Source organism: Marmota marmota, unplaced genomic scaffold (assembly GCF_001458135.2).
Source record: "Marmota marmota marmota unplaced genomic scaffold, marMar, whole genome shotgun sequence".
NCBI lineage: Eukaryota > Metazoa > Chordata > Mammalia > Rodentia > Sciuridae > Marmota > Marmota marmota.
Window position 1 is genome coordinate 3,115,148 of NW_026000077.1, and position 16,622 is coordinate 3,131,769.

Here is a 16,622-nt window from a genome sequence, read left to right on the forward strand (position 1 = left end):
TGCCCCCCCCCCCCCATTCAAGTAGTTCCAACTATGTATGATCTGGAAGAATCATTTCAGTGACGGTCAATCCTACACTTGTTAGTTCCATAGATGCATAAAACAAACTAGTTGATGTAGAAAACCTTAGAAAAGTGAGATATGAACAAAGAGTTTTAGAGAATCCCAGTTCCTACAATGGTGAAAACATTGAGATTTAAAAGAAAAGAAAAGAAAAAAAGGAGAATCAGGATGAGAAAGATTTGAAAATTAGAATTTCAAGCACCATATATCCTGGAAATGTCCTGATGGAAGAAATAAGCAAATAAGCAGAATTCTTTAAGAACAAGGACTACATAAACTTTTTATATTTAACATCTACCATATATAATGCTAGCATAGCATATATAAGTGTTTCAACTGGCCCAGGTTTATGAATGTTAAGTCCAGGCAATAAAAACTAGAGGAAAAGAAGATAATACTACAGGTAAAAAGCATGAATACATAACCAAAAATGGCAAAAGGGCAGGGAATAAAACCAGAATGGCAAAGTTAAAAAAAAAAAAAAAAAAGTGATAAAAGGATAGACAACAGAAATTATGAGAACCCTAGGTGATTACTAATCCAACTATAATCAAAAAAACTCACCAGACTCGCCAAACATTACAGGCACTGCACTTGCCAGTACGCTGATTAAGAATCACTGAGAACTCCACTTCATCTCCTGCCTGTAGCTCAATGCCATCTTGAACTTCTTTCACATGGAAAAAGAGCTTCTTGCTATCTCCTACTTCGTAGTTAATGAAGCCAAACTGAGGAGGAGGGGTGGGGGAGGGGGATAGGAAGGGAAAAAAAACTCACAATCACTGCCATTCTGAAATAAATCTTTGTCTGAAACAAAGATTGCCTTGTTTCTTCATATATTATTATCAACTAATTTTCTGAATTAGTAATCACTAGGGAGCCCCTTACTTAAACCTATAACTCATTTTGATCCCTTCTAGATTTAATCAGTTAGGTTTATGGATATTAGCCATGAAAACTGTTATATTCACTGTACTGATGTTGAAAAATGTTTCCTGTAAGAATTCTAAGGGATGAACCAAAGGTATCAGTAATAGGACTAGTTTTGTTTCTCCTAAGCTTATTTATTTTTTGGTACTGGGGATTGAATCCACAGGTGCTTAACTGCTGAGCCACATTCAGAGCCCTTTTAATTTTTTGAGATAGGTTTAAGTTGCTTAGGGCCTAGTAAGGCCCTAAATTATTGAGGCTGGCCTCAAACTTGTGATCCTCCTGCCTCATCTTCACAAGGTGCCAGGATTATAGGTGTGTATCACCACACCCAACTCCCCTAAGCTTATTTCATAAATACTCTAAACACAATTTCTTTGGGTGGTCTGCAAAAGAAGCTCAGAGCATTAAGTGTACAAAAATCTCATAATTCTGGGGGATGAACTTGATTAACTTTATGTGCATGTATGAATATAGATATTGAACCCTATTATTATATATAAAATACTAAGAAGAAATAAATTTCAAAAACTCTTATAGCTCCTTTACTCTGGAACTCTTCAAGTTTACTTTCTGCAATATACAGTATTAGTTATGAATAATCACTCTTATTTTCTCTTTACTAATACAGTCACTTTCTTTTGATTTTCCTTCCTATTTTTATAAGCTACCCCGAATTAGTAAAAATAAAATAAAAATCAAATCAAATAAATGTCAAGGTTTTAGTTCAGAGGTTCAAATTCATATCCAGAGATGCTGTACTTACCTGATCTTTCACACACTCTACTGTGGCCCTGCGCAGGGGCGTGATGTTATAGGCCATAGTCTGTGCATTTTGGCCCAGGACACACAATTGGAACTTGACACTCTCCCCTTTCTGCAGGCAATCCCCTTTATTGGCCATTCCGACTATGCCAAATGGATACACCTCACCTTTCATATCCCCTGTAGAGAAACAGGCACAAAGTCTAAAAGCTAATATTTTACAATAGTACTCTGCATCTATTCTAAATATAGGTGCTGGAAAATGTGTCATGAGAAAGTTTACTTTTAAGCTTAAAAGGAACTCCAAATGTTAAATACTAAACGAAAACAAATGAGAACTTGATCACTTAATTAGTACTTTACTAGCTAACAAACACTTTTAAAATGCATTCATGAACTTAAAAATATAACAAACTTGAAATCTTATTAGCTGGATTTAAGCATTATTCTCTTCCAGTGTACAATATGAACCAAATAGACAAAATATTGCTGCCCCATACCTAATCAGAAAGTAAACCAGTTAGACACAGGCAAACAATGCAGAACAGAAAACCCTTCTTTGACATTCCACCTCCTAAGCTTATAAGACATCCTGTCTATCACAACTACTCAACAGTGCCGCTGTAGTGATAGAGCAATCAAAGAAAATATGTAAACAAACGAATGCTATTTTTGTCAAGAAAACTACAAAAACATGCCATCTTTTTTTCCCTCCTTGAGTTCTGCCCTACAACAGTAAAAAATTTTCTAGAGGTTAGTGCAGGATACAGATAATAAATGAACCAATGAGTTTGGGTACATATCAATTTAGCACCCAGATAAATCCAATGAACTAATAAAAGAGAAGAGAAAAATAGGCAAGAAATGGAAGCTTTGGAACTGAAAACACTTTTTGGCGGGGGGAGTGTTTGCTGGGGACTGAACTCAGTGGCATTCAACCACTGAGCTACATCCCCAGCCCTATTTTATATTTTACTTAGAGACAGGGTTCTCACTGAGTTGCTTAGCACCTCACTTTTGATGAGGCTGGCTTGGAACTTGAGATCCTCCTGCCTCAGCCTCCTGAGATGCTGGGATGGAAACGTTTTTATCATCCTGTTAACACACAGAAGTAAAGATTTAAAAAACAAAAATATGGGCTGGGGTTGTGGCTCAGTGGTAGAGCGCTCACCTAGAATGTGTGAGGCACTGGGTTGGATCCTGAGCACCCCATAAAGAAATACACAAAATAAAGATATCGTGTCCATCTACAACTAAAAAAGAATCTTAAACAAACAAAAACACCCCAAAAACATGCAGGAACCCAAAATGTGAAGATAATTCTAGCAAATCAAGTCATACATAACAGTGATTACAGATATAATTACCATTTTATTAAGCACTCATTTCTTTTTTGCAGTATTGAAGATCAAACCTAAGAACTCAATGGGGCTGGGGCTATGGCTCAGTGGTAGAGCGCGCTCACCTGCACGCATGAGGTATGATCCTCAGCACATAAAAATAAAATAAAAGTACTGTGTCTACCTACAACTAAAAAAAATACATTTAAAAAAAAAAAAGGCTGGGGCTGTGAGACTCAGTGGCAAAGCGCTTGCCTTGCACATGTGAAGTACTAGGTTCGATCCTTAGCACCACATTTTTAAATAAAATTAAAAAAACAAAACCAAAACCAAAAACAAACACTTAAGGCCTCAAACATGCTAGGCAAGCACCCTACACTGAGTAACATCCCTCTCCCCACAAGTATTCATACTGATTCACACCTAATCTTTATAAAATATTTTGAAGTTGAATATCCTCATTTTAAAGATGAAGAAACTGAATAAAGGAAGATTTAAGTGATTTGTTTAAGGTTATAAAACTAGGACATGGTGTTCAATGTTGCCCAACTCCAAAGTCTTATATTGTGTGAGTTTTAGTTGTGTTCCTGAATAAAAAAGAGCTGTCCTTACAAGTAAATGGGAAAATATGATCTGTTTAGCCCTAGAAAATTCTAGGCTTAGAGATGTCCCATAATATCCTTGAACAGTTAGTGATGAAGAATAAATGGACTGGGAGATAAGCAGCTTTTAATTTCTTTTGCATCTCTTATGTAGGGGCAGGGGGGAGAAGGGCAATTCAATATTTTTCCCAAGTTAAAATTAGAGAGTAGCCCATACTCCCATGGTCTTTTTAGAGTATTGTGTCATCATAGCATTAGTTTAAAAGACTTTCTATAAAGTCAACTCATGTTTGGGGTGGGGAGTGTTCATGAGGGGAGGGGGAGGAAGGAAGAGAAAGAGGGTTTTATATAAAATAAAAATTCCTCAGGACTTCATGTGATAAAAAATAACAGGTTATCAAGGGGTCATTTCTTTCTCCCAAAGACTTTTTCTTCCCCACTTTGGTTCTGACTTATAGATGATAAAAGGATTTATTTTTGGTTAAAATATCAAAACCAATTCATCCACTCTAACCACTATGTATGTCTGCTGTCCTAGTCATCCAGTTTCCTCCTATTTCTATTGCATTTATTTAATGCATGCAGACCATACAAAGTTGGTCTTACAGGTGGTGACAAAAGGCGATTATCAGAACTCAAGGAGTTCTTGAAAACGGAGAGAAAAAATGTAAAGGTAGAAAATGGTGAGAATCTTGGCCTAGAGATAAAAAGCAGAATTGTCATGGAACTCTAGCTATTAAGGCCTTGACAGATGGATAAACTTTTGCAGGATATAAAAATACTTATAAAAGGTGAATAACAAGTAACTAGAGTGTTTGATCACCATTCAACATTAAATAATCTTTTTTTTTTTTTTACTGTGAAAATTTGTTCTCAGTCTCAAATAAGTCAGTTATTTAATCACAAATTGACCATGTGCTAACTTAGCAATCATTTGTTCATAATTTAAATCCAGGATGATCTAACTTCCAAGAGTATAAAATAAAAATCAAGCATGGGGTGAGGGAATGAGGAAGAGTCCCTTCTCCTGAATTCATATTTTAAGAAAATTAAAAACAACTACAACAAATCCCATCTATTTTAAAATCCTGAAAACGTCCACCAGGACCCAGGAGGTTGATGTAGGAGAATTCTAGGTTCAAGGCCAGCTTGTGCAATTTATCAAGACCCTGTCTCACAATTAAAAAATAATAAAAAGGGGATGTAGTTCAGTGATAGAGCACCTTAGGTTCAATCTCCAACACACACACACATACCAAAATTTAAAAATAAGTGTTCACCAGAAGGTATGAAAATTTCATTCCATCTGATAACAATGTGCTTACCCTCATCCACGATCTCAATCATTCCTTGATACTCAATCTGTGTTGGATCAACACCTCTGAGGGGGCGAATGACTTTACCAGAATAGATAGTGGGATCAGCTTCTTCAGTAATACCATTCACTACAAAATAAAAACAAATGCATGTACATGTTTCACTTGACAATTTTAATTATTCCACTCAAAAGTGGGGCCAAAAAAAAAAGGCAGAAACCAACCTAAATGTTAATGCAGGTGGACTGTGTGCCTGCTATTCTTTAAGTGGTATGGCACACCTAAAAGCCAAGCTCTATTTCTAGAATAGATGCTTGACCTTCAATATTTCTAATCTGACTTTGCTAAATAAACTCAATTTAAGGAATTAACAAGTAATGGCATTTAAAATTTGGCTCGCTCCCCTTTTCAGATGACTAATATCACCTTTTTAGTGAGGGCTTTCCTGGTCTCTAATATGGGATACTACTTATATACTTTCTGATTTATCTTTAAATATGTTTTATTATCTTTCTAAACATATTATATACAAATATTTAACTCCTTGTCTGTCCGTGGTTTCCACAAAAAAATAAGCTCAATGAAGGCTGGGATTTGTCTGGTTTTTCCCTTCAGTATCCCCAGTGTCTAAAACATTATATACTTAACATATTTATGGCATTGAAATTAATGGTCTCGGGCTGGGGATGTGGCTCAAGTGGTAGCGCGCTCGCCTGGCGTGCGTGCGGCCCGGGTTCAATCCTCAGCACCACATACAAACAAAGATGTTGTGTCTGCCGAGAACTAAAAAATAAATATTAAAAAAAATTCTCTCTCTCTCTCTCTCTCTTTAAAAAAAAAAAAGAAAAAAAGAAATTAATGGTCTCAGTTATCATTTTGGGGAGTTTAGATGGAAAGCCAAAACTTAGTTTGCAGGTCTTTTCATAATTTCCCATTATTTTTCACATTTAGACTTTTTCTTCAAAAATAAGTCTTCTAAAAAGTTCACCTCTCTGGGCTTGTGGGTTTTTAAAAAGAGATTTAATACAAATTACTGAAATATCTAGAACATTGCTTCTCAAGCTTTGGTGTATACCAGAGTCACTTGAAAAACTTAATAAAAACAGATTGCCTATCCCCAGAATTACAGCAGGCCTGAAGTGAGGTCAGAAAATTTGCATTTCTTATGAGGAGCCAAATTATATTACTGATCTGGGGACCACATGTGAGAATGACAGAGGTAGAACAACTAACTGGGTCATGTCTTCCTTTCCCACCCTATCCCTTATCTTCCACCCAAAGCACATGCTGAAAACAGTATATGTCACAATTCATTACCTGAGTGAGTTTTGTTTACTTTTTCAGCACTGACTTTGTTGCCTTTGCCTTTGGACAAGCTGTATTCAACCATGTCCCCCAGCTCCAGGCTATCGACATCACCAGAGAACTCACTAAAGGAAAAAGAAAATGACATTTAAATAAGCCATTACCAGAAACATCAACAGTAGCAAGTAGACTTTCTTCTATAAAACATTCATGGCATACTTACTTATGTTGAATACTTTTAAATACTATGAAGTGGGTACCATTAATCCCACCTTCCAGATAATAAAATACCAAGAAGTTAATTCATTTGATAAAAGTTACATATATGGTTAAGTGACAGAGCCTGGATCCATATATGAATTCTCTGGTGCTGGTTCTAAGAGCCCACATTCTTAAACATTATGCTATACTATATGTCAGATGTACAACTCTCTGCTACCAATATGTAAAACAAAATATTCTGTCACTGGAGTAGAAAGGCTCTCCACTGTTCAAGAAGACACAGGTTTGTCCATATCTTTTGGTCATATGTTCTCTATGTAGAAGTCAGTATATATCTTAAAAATATTGTGCCAAAATGGAATCTTGAGATTCAAGAAATATAACCAACAATAAAAACAGCAGTCAATATTTAATGTTTTATGGCTAAAGCAAGATAACAAATAAGCTGTAAGTTCCTAAAAGACATTCCTTACCTGTAATGGAAAAAGATTTCCTTATCATGATTGGCTGTTTCAATAAACCCAAAATTATCTTTCAGAGTTGCCACATAACCCAAGAGCCTCTTGTTGGAATTACGACCTAAAAGTCGCACACAAGTTGCAATCTGCTGTCCAGGCCTCTGTTTGTCACTAATACTAAATTCAACCTGTGAAAAATGAGCATGATCATTAATACTGTTCAATGTCAAGTTTCTTAACTCTGAAAATGAGACCTAAAAATCCTCCAGATCATGCTCCCCACTCCAGATATTCTTTGTAATTACTTGGATGAAATGAGTTTTCACAAACACTTCTATGTCTCATATCATTTTTCACCAAGGATTAAGTTTTACTGATGTTCAGTTATGTATTTCTTAGTCTTATTTTCTCTATGGGACTGCTATCCAAAACCCAGAGATAGGTATGAGAAAAAGATAAATGACATTGTAACATATTTGATATTTTATTTTGGTAATATTTCAAATGGATTTATGTGTACCTTCCCTAATGCTTAAAGAGAGAATTCTCAAAAAGACTGAACAAAGAGCTTTCTAGACTGGGTATATTAATTGAATGAGCTGCTTTTACATATGAAGATAATCATATGTAACTCAAGTGGTTGTAGTCAAGTGGTACAGTGCCTACCTAGGCACTGCGTGTGAGGCACTGAATTAAAAAAAAAAAAAAAGTCCATCAACAACTAAAAAATATTTTTAAAAAGATAATCACATATTTAACTTTTTAAGTACAAAAAATATTTTGGCAAAATTTTAAAGAAAAAAAATTTAAAGAAACCATCCTTTAGGATCTATGATCAAGATGACAACCTTAAACCCTTCTCTCAAATAAAGATTATCTTGCCTTATCTCCTATTTGAGGAGAAGTAGATCCTTCCACATCCTTGGCTTGAAAAGCAATGGTCAGTTTCACCCCACAATCATCGTAAGCAATAATGCCATCCTCAGCCTCCTAAAAAGGAACAGGGTCAGAATACAATGAAAATAGCCCCAAGAAAAAAACAATAAAAAACACGAAGTAGGTATTGCTTGGTAGCCTTAATCCTAGCTATTTGGTAGGCTAAGGTAAGCCAATCCCAAGTTCAAGGCCAGCCTCAGCAAGACCTTAACCCAAAATAAAGAGAGTTCTCGTTATAGCTCCGTAGTACAAGGTCCCTGGGTTTAATCCCCAGTCCAAGAAACCAAGAAACCAACCAACCAACCAACCAACCAACAATGTAAGCAACTATAGTTGTTAAGAGATCCTTGAGCTAAAAGAATTGGCAGAGCCATAGAAACTTGTAATTGTACTGTTTTCTTTCTTTTTTTTTTTTTTTGGTATTGAGGATTTAACCCAGGGGTGGTTTACCACTGAGCTACATCCCCATTCTCTTTAATTTTGAGACAGAGTCTTGTTAAGTTACTGAGGCTGGCCTTGAACTTGTGATCCTCCTGCCTCAGTCTCCCAAGTCAATGGGCTTATTCTGATGTTTTCTAACAGTAACAGATTACTTCTGTGAATAAAAAGGTGGTCTTGCCGAAATCTAAGACAGGACCAACCTGCTGCCATTGGGTGTTTCAGTCTTAAGAACCTAATTTGTATTGTTGAAGAGGGAAAATTTTTGAAAATCTTGAACATGCTTTTATTCTCTACCACTCACAGCCAACCAGGAAACAAACCGGGCATGTTATTTGTAACCAAGTGAAAATTCTAAACAGCAAGAAGCTTTAGTATCCTATAAAGAGAAATCATTATTACCTCCTAATGAAGCTCAAGTATCCTTTGTTATCTAATAGTACACCACAGTGTTTTGGATACATTGTCAATCAGTACATTTATCAATGAAGGAGAATTTAATTTGATATAATGCACAGTTCACACCATTTGATATGAAGTAGGTGATTAAGTTATGATATACCAATATTTCTACAATAAAAATTTTAAAATTTCAGGTACGTCATACAGAATCACACAGGAAGTAATTACATTGTATCAGCAATTACATAAATTATACCATTGTATGGTTTCAACATCATTTCTATGGGAATAAAGCTCACATCACTAATCTTGCTATTCTCCTTCGTAAGTTTTATAACCTCATTACCAACTATTACATATTCAACACCAATTAATATCTACCTTCTACCTTTTATATTTTCCTATAACTGCTTATTTTTATGACAATTTTTAAATTACCATATATTTATAACATACCAGGCATTTTCTACCTTCAAATTTGTTATGACAAAACCATCTCCATATAGTTAACTCTTCGCCACACTTTGCAAATTGGAAAAGTCTTGGGAAAATAAACTTGACCAAGTACAAAGCCAGTACAATGGCTAGTTGGTGGTATTTTTAAATTCCTTGGCATATCTTTCTTTTTTCCTTCCAATTTTGAAAAATGTTATTTTTTTTATATACATGAGAGTAGAGTGTATTTTGACATACATATATGAAAAAGCTTATTCTAGGGGCTGGGGATATAACCTGGCATGCACAAGGCCCTGGGTTCAATCCCCAGAACCACACACACACACAAACAACCACTTATTCTAATTAGGATCTCATTCTGTGGTTGTATATGATGTGGAGTTTCACTGGTGTTGTATCCATATATGAACATAGAAAAGTTTTATCCAGTATCTTTTTCATGTACCTTCTCTTGTGTATATTAATAAATTATATTAGCTATAATTTCCTGTACCTAATCTTCCTTTTTTGACTTTCTCCACCTGCACCTGCACCTTTGACTAATGCCATTATCTGCCCCAAGCACACACCTGATACTACTTTCTAACAAAGATTTTTCTTGAAATGCAGCACATTGCTATTCTTAAGTAGCAACCAACACCCTCCCAATCTAGCTGTGTCCTTATTTTTCACCCTTATTTATCCTATCTTCCCTCATCCAAAACAAAACACAAACCACATCTTCCTGTCAAACATCTTACTCACTGATTAAGAAACCCTGAAATTTTATTATCTGCACCTCTTTTGAGAAATTCTCTTTCCTATCTCTACCCTTTAAATATCAATACTTCAGTGTGACCACCCACATTTTGCCAGTTACAATTCATTTTTGCCAGAACACTCTTATGGAATGTTAATAGTAATATTTTGGATTCCGTATGAATTACTTATTTTGACTAACGCCACTCAATTCGTTATTTAGTTGTGAGTGAAGCTAACTTACATTTTCTTTTTATTTACTACTCAATGGATTTTTCAATAATTTGAATCCAAATGCATGAATAGAAATCTACCTATGAGTTTTAAACTGCTTAAAAGGCAAGTATTAGTATTTTTGATAGGTGGATCCCAACTCGGGATGATTCTGCCTCTCAAAGGATGTCTGGAAATTTATAGTGAAATTTCTTGCTGTCACAAGAGATCGTACTCCCCACAGCAACAATTATCCTTCCCAAAATGTTAATAATGGTGATGATAAGAAATCTTGTTGTGATTATATCACTATTAATATTCACCAGAATTCTTGCTAGGCGTGGTGATGTTATGCCTACAATCCCAGTTGACTTGGGAGAGCAGGAGGATCTCAAATTCAGGGCTAGCCTCAGCATCTTAGACCCTGTCTCACAAACAAAAAGGAACGAGAATGCCACTCGGTGGTAAAGTGCCCTTGAGTTCAATCCCTAGTACCCCAAAAGGTACAGATGTAGATCAGTGGTACAGAGCCCTGGGATCTCCCATCTAAAGAAATAATACTCCATTATTATGTGCCTGTAACAGAAGAGGAACAAAGAGCTATACAAACCATTCTGATTATGTAAAACTTACCTTCTCTTTGCCTTTATTTGGGCTAGTGGTTTTAGGATTGGAAAAAGTGGCTTCTTTCTCTACAGTGCCCAGAAAACGATGATCTGAATGGGAATGGAATGAAACCGTGCCCTTGGGAAGTTTTTTAATCCTAATAGCATGATTTCTTTGGGCAGAGAGCATATCCTATAAATGATAAAACAAAATTAACTTTAAACCGACAAAGGAGGCATTAGAAACCCCACGCCCATACCTTTCTCAAACACTACTCACAGGAACCACAGTAAACTCTACTTCATCTGCAATATGGAGCTGGTTCCCATCCAGAATTTCACTGAAGTGGAAGAACATACGAGCATCACGATCCACACACTTGATGAAACCAAAACCATCTCTCATGGCAGCAATCACACCCTGAAACCCAAGTACAGTTTCACTGGTTGTGAAGCTTTTCAAGTAAGGTAACATTCAAGCCTGCAACATCATCAAGTTAAATTCACTAGGAATATTTACTATTAATAACCTGAATACTGTTGTCCCCATTTTTTCCTCTTTAATATAAACTCATACCTCTTTTTATTTTTCATATTAAGACAGGGTCTCACCAAGTCACTGAGGCTGACTGTGAACTTTTGATCCTCCTTCTTAGCATCCCAAGTTGCTGGGATTACAAAGTTATACCACTGCATCCAGCAAACTCATTGTTTTCAAACAAGTAATTTAAAATCAGCAATTCTGAGATCTCTGAATGTGACTTCTTAGCAAATATTTATTTATTTACCTGCCAGGGATTAAACCCAGGGGTGCTTTACCACTAAGCCCTTTTATTTTGATACAGGGTCTAGTTGTGGAGGCTGGCTTCAAACTTGCCATCCTCTGTCTCAGCTTCCAAGTCTGGGATTACAGGCATAAACCACTGTACTTAGCTTCTTGGCAAATACTAGAAAAAGTGATATATCCTATTTGAATGTAAACATACACAACTCATTTCATAAAAGCCTAAACCTAATAACAATATAACCTCCAAAAATTTCAAAACTTTACCAATTGGCACTTCAAAAGTTGACAAAAAAGGCAATTCTTTAAACTCTACCTCAAATTTTTTTTTGGTGAGTTTACACAAAGGAAGAATTTAAGCTTAAGTCTGAAAAATAAAATGCAAAAAATCCTTTCCATATTTTTTCTTCTTCTTACTAAATTATCAGCTTTTTGGGGGTACTGTATCTTGAACTTGAAACATGGTAGTAATCAAATGTTTACCAAAACAACATGAATTATCACCAAATTGCCAATGAATTACATACTGCATGTTTATTAATACAGAGGTAATTATTCTATAACATAAATATGATCTACATAATATTCTGGCATTTAATTGTTGCTAAGCTACACACTCTATACTGTAAAGCAAAACAGATCCTGAGAAATTTTTCTTAAAAATCTCACATTCAGGCCATGCATGGTGGTACATGTCCGTAATCCCAGGGACTTGGAAGGCTGAGGCAGGATACCAAGTTCCAAGCCACCTCAGCAACTTGGTGAGACCCTGTCTCAAAATAAATAAAAAGGGCTGGAGATATATGGCTCAGCATTAAGCTCCTATGGGTTCAATTTCTGGTACATAAAAAGAGGGGTGTTTGAGGGCTGCAAATGTAACTCAGTGGGAAAGCACCCCTGGGTTCAATCCCCAGTACTAGTACCAAAATAAAAAAATTAATAAATCACAAGCTCAGAACGCCAAATTAAAAAAATATATAGCATATATAATATGTATGTACATATTATATAAGATCAGTTCTCCAAATGTATATAAAATCAGTTCTCCAAAATCAAAGGTTAAAAATGGGTCAAGAAAGTTAAAACTTCACTGACAACACTAACATACTATAAATAAAATGATCCTAAAAAATATAAATTCTGTCTGAGAAAGCTCACAAAAACCAAGTTTGTAAAACATTTGGGAAACAATTCTGGTTCACACCACTTCTGGACATTTACCCATTTAAAAGAATTTTCAATGTTCTGCCAAAAAAAAAAAAAAAAAAAAAAAAAAAAGTAAGGAAAAGAAAACTAAAGAAAAAAAGACCTATTTGACTTTACTTAATCTAATACTTACTAAATTTCTTGGGTGACAGTTTGGGAAAAAAAGCAACTCTACAACTACGAGCTTGAATCTTTCTGCTCTTCATATTTAAGGGTCAAAGAATTAATGGCCCTCAAAATACAATAATCCTGTCCAGATTTCTGTTCTAGAACTTTTTCACACATACTTTCAGGGTAACTGGCAGAGATAAACTTTGACTAACTCAAACGTATGTGATTGTTTATTACCTTAAAAAAAGGTAACTCCCCAGTGTGGTTAAAAAAAACTTACAAGAACTTTTAATTTAGTAGTACAAACTTTAAGATAATGTTGGCCGTTCCATGTTAGATACAGATCCAATAATATTCAATACTTACCATTTCTCTGGCTTCATTAGTGAACTGAAATGTATTTGATAGAACTTCTATGTTAGTTGCTCGTTCTAATTTGTCACGTCGGTCTGTTGAAATATTAAACCTAACATGGTCACCTTCCAATAGGGTCACCTTGGATTTTGTATCTTTGTCTCCAAAGGGAAGTTCTTTAGGAATCACAAAGTCAACTTTGATTCGTCCTGGCAATGGGTCATTCTGATGAGAAGGAAAAACGATTTTAGCTGGAGATTTCTCATCCTTCCTAGTTCTAAGTCAAACAAGAAGAACACACAGCAAACCCATGTTATTTATAATATAGTTCCCTAAAGGGGAAAAAAGGTGTTGACAACATAGGTCCTATTTGAAAGCTTCATATTCTACAGTCACATGGCATAACCATAAATCACAACATTGTAGTTAAGACTCTGTACTCTGATAGCAAGAGATTTTACTTAAGAAAAAGAATTTTTAGTCCTTAATAATTCACATTTCTTACACAATGTCATCATTTATTTCCTTGCCACTCCCCATTAAAAAAAAAAAAAAAAAAGGGGGGAGGGAGTGATTGGAGAGCAGGAAACAAATGCACATCCAAATTGCAGACCAGGCCAGTAAGAATTTTTCCCAATTAACCTCTTACCAGTGAAAAAAATACATATTCACAGACATATCAGAAGTTTCTCATTTGGTTTAATTACATATATATGAAAAGATACTTGTGTTATACCCTAAACACAATTACATTAATCAAATGGAATAAAAATTTCAGTATATGACACCCTATTATTTATTCAATTATTAATGGGGCAAAAGAGAACTCTCCCCCAAAACATAACTTGCCTGGTTTTTACTGGGTACTTTTGGGATAACTTTGGTTACAGTTCCTTCAAAATGTTCAATGCTGATGTCTTCAAAAATGACTGTTCCTTGAGGCAAAAGTCTGACATCTGTTGCAACTTCTTTACCCTAAATCAAAAGGGGTTGGGGAAGGAGCAAGGGAAATCATATAATTTTAAGTGTTTCCTAAAGATGTAATCCACTACTAATCTTAAAAGATCAAAGATCAAGTCAGGCAACTATCTTACATTTCTGTCCTTGATTGTGAATTCCACATCATCTCCAGGCTGTAAGGTTTCTAGGTCACCTTTAAATTCACTATAGTGAAAGAATATCTCTTTTACAACATCACCTCTTTCGATAAAGCCAAACGCCTCCTAAAGTAAAAATAAAAAAAACCCAAGAACATTTACAAATGTGTGATTATGACTTAAAACTCAATATGCCTCTTCACAATATTATTATAGTCAAAACAATATGGATTGATACAAACTCTAATATGAGCAATGAAAGACCCATTTTGAAGGACATAATTGAATCAGCAACCAAGGAATTTTAAGAGATTAGTTTTAGGTTAACAGTTAAGATATTTTCTTTAAAACAGAAGCTGGGGGGAGGGGGTTGGGTTTGCAATATGAGAATTATGATAGTCGAAGAAAAAATTCAAATTTTTCAAATTTGTTCACACTTACCTTCATGGCACAAACTACTCCCTGACAGCGGGCTTGTTTCTTTTTCAACAGCATAATGTTACGAGCACTTACAGCACCAGTACTAAAAAGGAATAGTGAAGAATTAAAGAGGGGTTAAAAATGAATTGGTTTGGTTCGATATGATGAGTCTAGAAAAACAAATTAGTTTTCTGGGCTTCAAAAATTCTGTTATCAGAAAGAACAAATGTTATGACATCTGATCCTTTTTATATGGCTTCAAAGGCACAGGATTTTTGCATAAACTCCTTATGCTTCTAAATTTGGCATATATGTGGATTATTTTTCTCTAAAAGATTTGNAAAAAAAAAAAAAAAAAAAAAAAAAAAGAGGAACAATAAACCAAGCAATTATTTTCTCCTTAATTCTTCATGGACAACTGTCCTTTTAATTTAAAGAAATTTCATAACCCACTTGAATCAAATGTATGAAATATGATATGTCAAGAGCTTTGTAATGTTTTGAACAACCAATTAAAAAAAAAAAAAAAAAGAAATTTGACCAAAGACACCAGAAAAATCTGTGACTTATTGCAGATTTAAATGTTTGCTACTTAAAAGATGTGAATTTAGACTACTAATTTTGCAAGAATATATCCCTCATTTTACAGATGAAAAGCTCATCAGAAAAGTCTATAGTGATGGGCGGGGATGTGGCTCAAGTGGTAGTGCGCTCGCCTGGCATGTGTGCGGCCCGGGTTCTATCCTCAGCTCCACATACAAACAAAGATGTTGTGTCCGCAAAAACTAAAAAATAAATATTAAAAAATTCTCTCCCTCCCTCTCTTAAAAAAAAAAAAAGTTTATAGTGAGGATAAAAGAACTATTATATAAAGTATACAGTACAAGTGCTTGGCTCCTTCAGTGTCTCCTTCCTCAAACTTCTTAAGCCTTTCTCCCGATTTCCTATTTCAGATTAAACTGTGGCCCTCAGATTGGAACTAAGAATATCTGTACCCACAAGTCAATCTGATTCCTTCCAGGTTTGCAAGAGATAGGATTCAAGGCAAATGATTCTGCACACTTTTGAACTTTTCCTTTCACATGGTGTTAAAAAGTGCATTCCTTGTATTTTCCAATTTCTTATTTTTAACTTCCTTCCCTGCGTGCATGTCTTGTCTTTTTTTCACCCTAACGAACTCTACAGTTACATTTCCTGCGCATTACTAGCTTCTAAGTCTCAGGGCTATACATGCAACTGTATATTTGATATCCACCTAGATATACCACAGATATTTTAAATTCTAACTGCCAAAATAAGTATACTTCTTTTTCCATCATTTTGATTTTATCTTCCCAATGTGAAATTTTTTCCTGAATGTGATTTTACTTCAACTCTACCATCCCAGGCCTATCTGTATTATGTCCTCAATAGTTCTTTTTAACTCCTGACATAGCTAACTCTAGTCTAGAGCATTTCTAGTCTCCAAAAGTTCACCATCTCTACCACTTCCAAAGATCTAAACCATCATCTCCTTGAAAACCTGACCATGTTTTCAGCATTTCCTATTGTCACCTTGATAGTGCCTGCCATAGAATATTCAGCTGATAAGTAAAAAAATTAAGGTCAAAACTATCTAGATTTGTTATGTTTTTAACTTGCTTCAAATTTCTTAATGTAAAACCAACAAAGAATCATGAACGTGGGGAAATTCTGAAAATAACTTACTGTTTATTGTTATCAATTACAAAATTTATTTTATCTCCGGTTTCCAGCTGAACATTCCCTTCAACATCTTCAGGGGTGTATGTCAGATAAAACACTTCCTGTGAAGTGATAAATTATTATTACTATCTTGGCAGGGCATATATTCACTCACTGT

The 16,622-nt window shown here is 35.1% G+C and overlaps 1 protein-coding gene across 4 annotated transcripts in view; it reads right to left on the bottom strand.

Annotated features, from left to right (window-relative positions):
* Positions 1 to 16,622, bottom strand: part of Csde1 (cold shock domain containing E1) — a 39,320-nt gene that overhangs the window by 1,977 nt on the left and 20,721 nt on the right. For all 4 annotated transcript variants that reach the window (XM_015502213.2, XM_015502212.2, XM_015502211.2 and 1 more), the window contains 13 exons: positions 16,469 to 16,566; positions 14,783 to 14,864; positions 14,339 to 14,467; positions 14,094 to 14,219; positions 13,257 to 13,469; positions 11,070 to 11,210; positions 10,818 to 10,982; positions 7,884 to 7,991; positions 7,017 to 7,189; positions 6,334 to 6,446; positions 5,026 to 5,145; positions 1,760 to 1,938; positions 628 to 791 (listed from right to left, as the gene is read on the bottom strand). In XM_015502213.2, the coding sequence (XP_015357699.1) occupies positions 628 to 791; positions 1,760 to 1,938; positions 5,026 to 5,145; positions 6,334 to 6,446; positions 7,017 to 7,189; positions 7,884 to 7,991; positions 10,818 to 10,982; positions 11,070 to 11,210; positions 13,257 to 13,469; positions 14,094 to 14,219; positions 14,339 to 14,467; positions 14,783 to 14,864; positions 16,469 to 16,566 (1,811 nt within the window). The remainder of the gene's footprint in view (positions 1 to 627; positions 792 to 1,759; positions 1,939 to 5,025; positions 5,146 to 6,333; positions 6,447 to 7,016; positions 7,190 to 7,883; positions 7,992 to 10,817; positions 10,983 to 11,069; positions 11,211 to 13,256; positions 13,470 to 14,093; positions 14,220 to 14,338; positions 14,468 to 14,782; positions 14,865 to 16,468; positions 16,567 to 16,622) is intronic.